Source organism: Entelurus aequoreus, linkage group LG10 (genome assembly GCF_033978785.1).
Source record: "Entelurus aequoreus isolate RoL-2023_Sb linkage group LG10, RoL_Eaeq_v1.1, whole genome shotgun sequence".
Taxonomy (NCBI): domain Eukaryota; kingdom Metazoa; phylum Chordata; class Actinopteri; order Syngnathiformes; family Syngnathidae; genus Entelurus; species Entelurus aequoreus.
The window spans coordinates 43,514,387-43,526,871 of NC_084740.1; the positions used below are offsets into that span (position 1 = coordinate 43,514,387).

Sequence of the window (12,485 nt, forward strand, 5' to 3'; positions counted from 1 at the left end):
CATGTATATATATGTGTACATTCCATACATAGATAGATAGATAGATAGATAGATAGATAGATAGATAGATAGATAGATAGATAGATAGATAGACCGGCCCCCAGACACATTTTTTTCTCTAAATTTGGCCCCCAGAGTCAAAATAATTGCTCAGGCCTGCCTTAGGGCATGGCCTACATCACTTCCTTGTGTGTCCTTCATTCAATTCTCTGGAACCTCCATTTACGAACACAATGCCAACCATCTCTCATTCATTCATTCATTCATTCATTCATTCAGGAAGCCTTAGGGCAGAGCATTTTTGTTCCGTTTCGCTTGATTGTAAAACATGTGGATGGAGAGGCAGTGTGATGTTCATATGTTAAGTTAAAGTTAAAGTACCCATGATTGTCACACACACACTAGGTGTGGCAAAATTATTCTCTTTATTTGACCCATCACCCTTGATCACCCCCTGGGAGGTGAGGGGAGCAGTGAGCAGCAGCGGTGGCCGCGCCCGGGAATAATTTTTGGTGATTTAACCCCCAATTCCAACCCTTGATGCTGAGTGCCAAGCAGGGAGGTAATGAGTCCCGTTTTTATAGTCTTTGGTATGACTCGGCCGGGGTTTGAACTCACGACCTACCCATCTCAGGGCGGACACTCTAACCACTAGTTGTCAATATTCAATGTTGAATCATTCATAGTTAATATTGTAAATCCCACTTTCTTTACTTTCATGTTCATTCTGGGTGTCCCATTCAGTAAAAATATTTAAAATTCCATTCCGGTTTTTCAGGTGGTCTGTCATAACGTTTTTAATCAGACATTCCATCCATCCATCTTCTTCCGCTTATCCGAGGTCGGGTCGCGGGGGCAGCAGCCTAAGTAGGGAAGCCCAGACTTCCCTCTCCCCAGCCACTTCATCCAGCTCCTCCCGGGGGATCCCGAGGCGTTCCCAGGCCAGCCAGGAGAGATAGTCTACCCAACGTGTCCTGGGTCTTCCCCGTGGCCTCCTACCGGTCGGACGTTCCCGAAACACCCCCCTAGGGAGGCGTTCGGGTGGCATCCTGAGCAGATGCCGGAACCACCTCATCTGGCTCCTCTCCATGTGGAGGAGCAGCGGCTTTACTTTGAGCTCCTCCCGGATGGCAGAGCTTCTCACCCTATCTCTAAGGGAGAACCCCGCCACCCGGCGGAGGAAACTCATTTGGGCCGCTTGTACCCGTGATCTTGTCCTTTCGGTCATTACCCAAAGCTCATGAACAGGGGGTCCCCAAACTTTTTGACTCGGGGGCCGCATTGGGTTAAAAAAATTTGGCCGCGGGCCGGGCTGTATATACATATATATATACATATCATTGTCTTTATATTCCAGCGAGTTAATTCGTTTTGTCATTTAACATCAATTAACATTGATGTTCATCAACATTTAACATTGTCACGTTTTTGATGGGAAAATTCATTTTTAGACAATATGATTTGCCTGAGTGGCTAGGAGACACCGAGAGTAACAAGCGGTATAAAATGGATTAGAAAGGAAAGATAAAATTTAAAAAAACCAAAATAAAAGATAATTAAAACACTTTTTTTTTCACTTGGGACTTCCCGTGGGCCGGATTTTGGATGCTGGGGGGCCGGATCCGGCCCACGGGCCGTAGTTTGGGGACCCCTGCTCATGACCGTAGGTGAGGATGGGAACGTAGATCGACCGGTAAATTGAGAGCTTCGCCTTCATCCATCACTCCAAGCAACGTTTATAAGTTTTACAATATAACTAAAACAATTCTTACTTACTAAACTGTTCCATGTGTGATGTCAGTAGGAGTGTTTTCATGCATATTTGTACGCGCTATCGTAATGTAATCAAGCTAGCATCGTTACCAGTAGCTAAGAGTGTCTGTGTTAGTATTATTAACTTACAATGGCATTCTTTTGGTATTGTTTGACTTTCACAAATTCCTCAGTAAATTCACCAAAACGTCACCGTGGAGTTAGAGTCTGTTCAGCTGATTGAAAAGCAAGCTTGTGCAGCTAGTGGGTCCATGACAATGACTTCTGTTTTGTTTGATCAGCCGTTTTACTGCCGTGTTACAGACACCGTTTGGAAACAATCAAGGTATGTAAATAAACATTTGCAAATAGGTCATTCCACAACGTATATATCTGCTGTTTATAGTCCAGTGCAGCTAACATCTGTAAAAAAATGTGGAAAATATGCTGTGTATATATACTGTACATATGTATTTTATATATATATTTATACACACACACACACACACATATACATATACATATATATATATATATATATATTATATATACACACACACCATTTATACATACATTATAGTGTTTTCAAAGTGTGAATTTTACCAGAACAACAACTTTTGTCGAGGGTAGCACCAATTATTCATGTTTACATTGTGTATTATGGGAATATGGTGTGTGTATACATACATACATACATACATACGTACATACAAGTGTGAATTTTACCAGAATAACAACTTTTGTCGAGGGTAGCACCAATAATTCATGTTTACATTGTGTATTATGGGAATATGGTGTGTGTATACATATACATATATATATATATATATATATATATATATATATATATATATATATATATATATATACATACACACATACATACATACATACAAATACAAATGTATTTTTTATATGTATTTACACACACATATATACACACAATTTATACATACATTATAGTGGTTTCAAAGTGTGCATTTTACTAGAATAACGACTTTTGTCGAGGCTAGCACCAATTATTCATGTTTACATTGTGTTTTATGGGAAGCTCCGCTTCACTAAAACTTTTGGATTTACGCAACATGCTCAAGAACCAGTTCATAAATAGAGGTTCCAATGTAGTCCTGAATTGTCTGTAAATCTTAATCCAATCTCTTGAGACATGTATGCTGGTTTTCCTCCCACCTGTTCTCCTCTGGGATGTGCAGCGCCATCATGATGAGTGGTTCGGTGCACTCCACCATCCAGCCCAGCTTCTCGCTCACCTTGCCCACCTCGGGGTTGAGGAAGTGATTGGGCATGCGACTCCAGATAACCGGGGTCAGCATCTGGACGTCCAGCCTGGGGGGGCACTGGGGCACCGGGTTGTTGCGCTCGCTGCGGAACATGGCCGCTGAGATGGGCATGATGTTCTGAGGACGGATGGGAGAAGGTTTGGACTCTCGTGGAGAGAAGAAATAAGGGTGTCCCCATGCAACAACATTTTCACCTCCAATACGATACCGATATTGGCCTTTTGAGTATTGTGGCCGATACTAATATTGATTTTCACTTTCACAAATTCCTCAGTAAATTCACCAAAACGTCACTGTGGAGTTATTGAGTCTGTTTAGCTGATTGGAGAGCTAGCTTGCGCAACTAATGGCTCCATGACGATGACTTCTGTTTTGTTTGATCAGTCGTTTTACTGCCGTGTTACAGACACCGTTTGGAAACAATTAAGGTATGTAAATAAACATTCATGTGTAAATAACTCATTTCACAACATATGTATCTGCGACTTATAGTCCGGTGCAGCTTACATATGGAAAAATATATTTTTGAAATTTTGTGGGTGTGGCTTGTATACCGCTGCGCTCAATAGTCTGGAAAATCCGGTTTATTGGCAAGCTGGGGAAACCCAGTTACGTATGTGCTATTGTGTAATAATAATAATAATAATTAGAGATGTCCGATAATATCGGTCTGCCGATATTATCGGCCGATAAATGCGTTAAAATGTAATATCGGAAATTATCGGTATCGTTTTTTTTATTATCAGTATCGTTTTTTGTTTTTTTTTATTAAATCCACATAAAAAACACAAGATACACTTACAATTAGTGCACCAACCCAAAAAACCTCCCTCCCCCATTTACACTCATTCACACAAAAGGGTTGTTTCTTTCTGTTATTAATATTCTGGTTCCTACATTATTTATCAATATATATCAATACAGTCTGCAAGGGATACAGTCCGTAAGCACACATGATTGTGCGTGCTGCTGCTCCACTAATAGTACTAACCTTTAACAGTTCATTTTACAAATTTTCATTAATTACTAGTTTCTATGTAACTGTTTTTATATTGTTTTACTTTCTTTTTTATTCAAGAAAATGTTTTTAATTTATTTATCTTATTTTATTTGATTCATTTTATTAAAAAGTACCTTATCTTCACCATACCTGGTTGTCCAAATTAGGCATAATAATGTGTTAATTCCACGACTGTATATATCGGTTGATATCGGTATCGGTTGATATCGGTATCGGTAATTAAAGAGTTGGACAATATCGGCATATCGGATATCGGCAAAAAGCCATTATCGGACATCCCTAATAATAATAATACATTTTATTTGGTATAGCGCTTTTCAGGGTACTCAAAGACGCTTTACAGGATAATAATTATAATATAAAACAGTTCAAAGTAATAATACATAATACTGGAAATATAAAAGCAGTACAAAGTAATAATACATAACACTGGACATTACGAGACGTTTAAACCAGTGCGCTTGTCAGTGAATATTTCCGTGTAATGGAGAGCACAAACCAAGTGCAACTGCAAAAAATACACCGTGGGACCAAAGAAAGTTGCGAGTGCCAGAAGGTGAGAAACACTATTGAATTCAAGAAAGAACTCGCAGCAAATAATGAAGGTGGCGTCAATAAAATAGAAAATGACGGACAAGTTGATTACTATAGCAATATGGTTGTACAAAGGTCCTGGGTTCGATCCCCGGGCTGGTGGTCTTTCTGTGTGGAGTTTGCATGTTCTCCCTGTGACTGCGTGGGTACTCCCGGCTTCCTCCCACCTCCAAAGACATGCACACTAAATTGGCCCTCGTGTGTGAATGTGAGTGTGAATGTCGTCTGTCTATCTGTGTTGGCCCTGCGATGAGGTGACGACTTGTCCAGAGTGTACCCCGCCTTCCCCCCGAATGCAGCTGAGATAGGCTCCAGCACCCCCCGCAACCATGTTCCTTTGGTCTTGTGGGTAGCGTTTTTAATCAAGAAGAACGTGACTTTAATTAGGTTAATCAATGGCGTCGTTCGTTATGTAGCTTTTTGTAAATTACTTGACTATTTTGTGTTTATTGGAGGATATTTAGATGTTAGCTGGCTTGTGTCGGAGCGCCTACACAAAATGTTGTGCCATCTCATGAGCTGGTATGACAATTAAGTTCCTTAAATCGGACATTTTACATGCCATACTTGTTTTTTGCTTCTGTCAGACTGATATACAATATGGGATGGGAATACCCCTGGTGAAAAACACGGGAGTCAGCGTCCCACCTTGAGTTTCCCCAGCTCCAGCTGCACCAGGTTCTGACTGCAAGGCTGGATGAAGACGGCGGGGAACAGCTTTGTGTTGGGTTCCACCTGAGACAAGCACAGGTGTGTGGTTTCACTTCGCCGATGAGCACCTTTAACGTCTCCTCACCTGGTAGAAGGTGTTAATTTCCTCGCCGTTGGCGGTGAATGTCATGAGACCGGTGGCCAGGTCCACCAGGCAGCCGACCACCATGTCCTCCTGGCTGAAGCGGGTCTGCTGGGTGCTGACCAGGTCCCCTCCCCACACCATGTAACAGTTACTGTGCTTCATACTGGGGACAGACATGGGGTTTTCAGGAGAGACCGGCGCTACCCAGACTGTGCGGGACAAACCTGTCGTGTATGTTTCCTTTATCGTCTCCCACGGTGACGGTAACGCTGCGCACTTTACTGAGGTCAAAGGTAGGGTCAAACTGGTGGTAGTCGGGGGTGACCCAGCCCACCCACACGCCGGAGGGCTCCTGGCCGGCGAAGATCCGCACGGAGTAGAAGTACTGAGAGGAAGAGGGCAGGACAAGTCAGAAGGACGTCTCCGAGCATGGACCGTGTGGCTGGCTCTCACGGTGGTGGTGTTCTGGATGATCTCGGGGTCGTCACGGTCGTCTGGGACCACGTCCTCCACCAGGCGGGGCACAGTGGGAGGGGCGGGAGGAGGGGCGAGAGGTGTCATGGCCGCCTTCTTGGCCTTGAAGAAAAATCTGAGGCAAAAAGAGGACATTTACTCTAAAAGCCTCCAGGATCAGCCCACCCGAGCTTACCCTCTTTTCTTTCCTTTCTCCGTCGCCGTGTCCTTCTCGTTCTCCACAGAGACCTCCTTCGGCACCGATGGCTCTTTCTTGTCCTCCTCCTGCTCCTTGCGGCTGGCGGACTTCTTCAGCACCTCGAACTCCGAGTCCGGCTCCACCACCACCACATCGTCCTCGGGTATGGTGAGCGCCCGGGTGAGCAGCGTGGTGCCCGCCGGGATCTTGAAGGTCTCGTGGAACTGCACGGGCATGCTGAGTCTGAGGAACATCATGTCCGTGTTGGCGTTCTGAGAGCCGAAGGTTTTGTTGGTCAGCTTGAGACAGGGGGCGCTGTCCACCGTCCCGTCCACACGGGACACCTCCAGGACACAAAACAAGAGAAATGAGTCGCTTATTTTTACATTTTGTTTACATTTTGTTCACTTCTTTTTACGACTTGTTCACTTCCTATACGATACCAGTATCGCAGTCTTGAGTTGGCGTTGATGCCGATATTGGTCCGATATGGTATCGGCAGGAATCATACATAACATTGTATCATTTAGTAGTGTGGAATGTCAAATGTGTGATCAAGTGAAAGAGAACAATGATAAGTACGAAAAACACTAACCTATTTATTATTAACCGTCTGAAATTGACTTATACTGTCCTTAAGTTGAAGTAGAGTGGTAATTTGGCCACAATAATAGATTGAGGTTGCCAGATACTCTCCATGACTGAGGTTGCCAGATATTCTCCCTGACTGAGGTTGCCAGATATTCTCCCTGACTGAGGTTGCCAGATATGCTCCCTGACTGAGGTTGCCAGATACTCTCCCTGACTGAGGTTGCCAGATACTCTCCCTGACTGAGGTTGCCAGATACTCTCCCTGACTGAGGTTGCCAGATACTCTCCCTGACTGAGGTTGCCAGACACTCTCCCTGACTGAGGTTGCCAGATACTCTCCCTGACTGAGGTTGCCAGATGCTCTCCCAAAATTGGTTTAAGCCTGGTTTGTATGGCAGAAAATGACCAGTTTTTATAGATAAAAGTTTTTTTTACTCATGTTTTTGGTGTGGTTACAAACAGTTTTGCTCAATAAAGTGATTGATGGAATTCCTGTCCGTAAAGTGTCTCGACAGACGATAATTGAACTGTGTTGACAAAGATTGTTTTATTCATTGGGGCCACTCTTGTTGTCACTTGTCACTCATAGAGTTGCATTGCAAAATCATACAGAATAAATTGTAATGTGTTTATTTTGTTTAAAGTTCAGATGTGATTTTTGATTTTCTGCGCGGCATTAATTTGCTGTGCGCAGAGGACGCGTGAGCGGTGTGCAATTGTGCAGGCGCGCACCTTAGAGGGAACGTTGCCTATAGGCTACTGTTTCAAAGGTTTCAGATTGCCATATAACTTGGTGCATGCAGTCCACAATATGCAAACACCAATGAGGAGTTATTTTACAATGTGATTTGGCCGTCTCCATACATTTCACATTGCCATGATGACAGCAGTGCTAATGTTGGAACCAAGTTCTCAGCGTATCAGCTTATTGAGAAGGAAATAGGCACTGACACTACCCATATCCACGTAGGTTTTATTTGTCCAAAATATATTTTGCCCTGTCAGTTGGAATGCACATCGACATACAAGCTAACGGGCATATATTTCCCCCGTTAGCCTGTATGTTGATGTGTCATTGACCGGGCTAGCATGCTAAGCATTACACTAGGAGCTACACACCAACACACTAAGCATTTGTTGCAGGAACATACTAGCTTTGTTAGACAAGATCATAGACTGTATTGGACAATATAGTTTACATACCAAATGTCCATTTACATTTATTACAGGTAATAAGAAAACCTAAATCCCTGACTTACCTATCAAGGACAAAATTAGCAAGTTTGGCATCAGATGAAAAAATCTTCAATCGTCTCAATTTTTCAAAGGCATCCCTGATACAAATCCTGGTTTTGTTCCTGGCTTTGTCATGAATAAGTTGAGAATGGTAACTTTTAGATTTACTAAGTTCTGAGATGTTTAGTAACTTTACCAGTGGCAGTAGCCAGACGAAAATGGCGGTGTGTAACTGGCAACCTGGATGTGACACACTCACAGACTTTCTAATTGGTCAAACAGTGGAGGGCGTGGCATCGAAATGAAAACAATAACAAGATTTCGGGGCTGTAAATCTAATTTTGAAATGATCATATCCCTGCTGAACTACTGTTATCAGTTATAGAGGTATTGGAAAAGAACAGAATTTATTAATGCCTTTTGACATATCAGGGCTATTTAACGATGACTTAACATGAAGTTATTATATATGGCTCCTTTAAAGCTCAAAACGCATGCAAAGGCAAACTGCCCACCTTTCTCTGTCCGTCAATGGATGGTTTTTATTCATAACACACTTCCCCCTTATTTATGTTCTTTTACGTGCACAGACTCCAGTCGTTACAGTTTAAGGTGGCAGGACATATTTAGCATGTCTTGGTAAAAAAAAAGCCTTCAGATTTGCTGCTCCATGGTCGGGGAATGAATTACAAAAGGATCTGAGGTTACCTGAACTCATCACTTTGGGGGAATTTCAGGCCATTTTAAAAGATCGAGAAGCACTTTCTATTGGGCACTTTACTTGTTTGTATTGAATCATTTTATTTTTTACTAAGTAAGTTGTGCTTTTAAAGGCCTACTGAAATGAATTTTTTTTATTTAAACGGGAATAGCAGATCCATTCTATGTGCCATACTTGATCATTTCGCGATATTGCCATATTTTTGCTGAAAGGATTTGGTAGAGAAAATCGACGATAAAGTTCGCAACTTTTGCTCGCTGATAAAAAAAAACCTTGCCTGTACCGGAAGTAGCGTGACGTCACAAGCGGTAGTGCTGCTCACAATTCCCCGTTGTTTACATGGAGCGAGAGATATTCGGAGCGAGAAAGTGATGATTACCCCATTAATTTGAGCGAGGATGAGGAACGTTAGAGTGACGGACTAGAATGCAGTTCAAGAGATATCTTTTTTCGCTCTGACCGTAACTTAGGTACAAGCTGGCTCATTGGAATCCACACTCTCTCCTTTTTCTATTGTGGATCACGGATTTGTATTTTAAACCACCTCGGATACTATATCCTCTTGAAAATGAGAGTCGAGAAGGCGAAATTGACATTCACAGTGACTTTTATCTCCACGACAATACATCGGTGAAGCTCTTTAGCATGAGCTAACATGATAGCATCTGTCTCAAATGCAGATAAAAACAAAATAAATAAATCCCTGACTTGAAGGATAGACAGCAGATCAACAATACTACTATCAGGAGACACCAAACCAAACACTGGACATGTAAATACACGGTTAATGCTGTGCCGCCTGTCGAAGCCTGGCAATGCTGTTGCTAACGACGCTAACCTAGCAACGGGACCTCGTCAGAGCTATGATAAAAACATTAGCGCTCCACCTACGCCAGCCAGCCCTCATCTGCTCAACACCCGTGCTCACCTGCGTTCCAGCGATCGACGATGCGGTCGGCGGCCCGGAGACGTAGGAAGTCAAAGTGAGGTCGCCGGCGCTAGCGTCTGCTATACAACAAAGTCCTCCTTGTTGTGTTGCTACAGCCAGCCGCTAATACACCGATCCCACCTACAACGTTATTCTTTGCAGCCTCCATTGTTCATTAAACAAATTGCAAAAGATTCACCAACACAGATGTCCAGAATACTGTGGAATTTTGTCCAAGAAAACAGAGTGTCCAATAGGGTCCAAACACTTCCGTGGACCTCGCGACGTCACGCGCATACGTCATACTCCAAAGGCGTTTTGAACCGGAAGTTCCCCGGGAAATTTAAAATGTCACTTTATAAGTTAACCCGGCCGTATTGGCATGTGTTGCAATGTTAAGATTTCATCATTAATATATAAACTATCAGACTGCGTGGTCGCTAGTAGTGGCTTTCAGTAGGCCTTTAAGTACAGTGTGTGACTGCTACTGTTTGTTGCTGTTCTATGTGTTGATGAAACCTGTTTTTGCTGCCCTCTTGGCCAGAGATTTTAATATCAATGAGTTTTTTTACCTGGTTAAATAAAGGAAAAAGAATGAATGATGCAGAGACGTTTGTAACTGGATACTTTCTAATACGCTTCCGCCTTGGAGACTTTGTATTAGTAAGTAATATGCAAGTATAATTATATGATACTTGTTTATATTGACAAATGTGCTGTTTTATTGTTCAGTGATTATTACCTATGTCTACCTTGTTTGCTATTGTGTGCTTAGCTGTTGTGTAGCTGCTCGCTCCGAGTAGCCTATAGCCCAGCATGTTTACCTTTTGTAAATGACTTTAGTAAAATAGAAAAAATAGTGTGCTTATTGGAGGACATTTATATGTTAACTGGACAAGCCCATTTGATCTCATACTGTTCCGATCCGATCGTGATATCAGATATTAGTCCAATATCAGTATCGGATCGGGACACGCCAAGTTAGAAAGCAGTTACCGGTACCGTATTTTCTGGACCATAAGGTGCACCGTAGTATAAGGCGCACTGTTGATGAACAGGTCTATTTTCCTACAAAACGCATTAAAGGGGTCATATTATGATTGTTCTTCCACATTTAAACACTTCTTGTGGTCTACATCAGTGGTCCCCAACCACCGGGCCACGGCCCGGTACCGGTCCGACCGATTGGTACCGGGCCGCGCAAGAAATTTAAAAAATATATTTTTTTTTTTAATAAAATCAACATAAAAAACACAATATATACATTATATATCAATATAGATCAATACAGTCTGCAGGGATACAGTCCGTAAGCACACATGATTGTATTTCTTTATGAAAAAAAAAATAAATAAAATAAATAAATCCACCCCACCCCCCACCCCCGGTCCGTGGGACAAATTTTCAAGCGTTGAAAAGGTTGGGGACCACAAAAAGGTTGGGGACCGCTGGTCTACATAACACGTAATGCTGGTTGTTTGGTCAAAATGTTGCACAGATGATGTTTTTTAAAGACAATATTCAAGCCGCTTTCTGACTGTCTGTGTTGTACCAGTTGTTTTTAGCACTTCCATAGAGATTCTACTGACAGATGTAAGTTAGAAGTGTACGCTACTTTGTATTAGAAATGGCAACCGCGGAGGATGAATGCCTCATAACAAGAAGATAAGAGAAAAAGAAGGAGCTTATCGACTACAATGGCGGACGCGCGCAAACTTTCGGGACTTATGCCGATCCCAAATACACTTCAGCAGGTACCAAGAGGTAAGAAAAGATGGTTATTGCGAAACAAAACACCAGATAAAGTCTCCTAATAGATGCCATTTGGGGTCCTTATACACACACCATAATAATACCATATGTTGAAGCACAGTACGTCTGACTATGGTAGCCGTAAAGCTCAGACAATCCATCAAGCGGTGCAGCTTCATAGCTTAACAAAGTCGTGCTAAAACGTTTTGATCGATTTTTGAGCACTGTGCGTAACGTTCTATATTCTCAATGAAACATCTTAGTTTTGGTGTTGCTTGCTTACGGGTACTTGCGAGCATCGTTTATTGAACAGGCGTCAACCTGCAGTCCACACGTATCTCTTATGTGTGACTGCCATCCACTGGTCACACTTATTAAGCACAACCAGAATTATTACATACTGTACATTAGGCGCATGGGGTTATAAGGCGCACTGTTGATTTTTGAGAGAATGAAAGGATTTTAATGCGCCTTATAGTCAATCAATCAATCAATCAAAGTTTATTTATATAGCCCTAAATCACGAGAGCTGCACAAGCCACAACGACATCAACAAAATACGGTGGTTACCTCCAGGTGGTTGTGGTCCGTGGGGACTGGTCCAAACTGGGGCAAGCTTTTACTGAACCACATGGTGATGTCTCGCTTCATGTTGATGGCGAAGGGTTCAAATCCCTCCTGAAGGCCACAAATGGCAAAGTAGCGCAGGCTGCTGACATTCTGACCCAGATTGATCCTTCCGACCTGGGACAGGCCCAAAGAACACACTGGGATAAAACCTGGCAGGGGGAAAAAAACAAAGGGAAGAATGCATTAACCTCTGAGAAAATCCCTTGGGATTTTTAGGCTCAAATGTTTGCAAACTTCAACGTAACACGCTCATTGACAATTTGGCGTAGAGACTTCAGGCTCTTTTGAACGTTAACAAGCATCATTTTTATCCCCACTTGTGAGAATGTGTCTAAGTGGTACTGACACTGACAAATACAAGTTTCAATACATTGAATGGAGTTTTTTTTTTTAAGTTAGCCTTGATGATTTTCAGAAAAATGTACCTTCAAAATAACTGATTCGGTGGTATAGACATCAAGTCATTACCTACACTGCACTAATACTTGGTTGGTGTTTCAAAGAGTCCTTATAT

At 42.4% G+C, this 12,485-nt stretch overlaps 1 protein-coding gene across 1 annotated transcript in view; it reads right to left on the reverse strand.

The window, feature by feature from the left end:
* Positions 1-12,485, reverse strand: part of ryr1b (ryanodine receptor 1b (skeletal)) — a 297,504-nt gene that overhangs the window by 204,089 nt on the left and 80,930 nt on the right. Inside the window, exons 29-35 of the mRNA XM_062060917.1 lie at positions 11,912-12,120; positions 6,111-6,457; positions 5,915-6,050; positions 5,686-5,846; positions 5,462-5,624; positions 5,314-5,400; positions 2,941-3,167 (exon numbers count right to left, since the gene is read on the reverse strand). Of these exons, the coding sequence (XP_061916901.1) occupies positions 2,941-3,167; positions 5,314-5,400; positions 5,462-5,624; positions 5,686-5,846; positions 5,915-6,050; positions 6,111-6,457; positions 11,912-12,120 (1,330 nt within the window). The remainder of the gene's footprint in view (positions 1-2,940; positions 3,168-5,313; positions 5,401-5,461; positions 5,625-5,685; positions 5,847-5,914; positions 6,051-6,110; positions 6,458-11,911; positions 12,121-12,485) is intronic.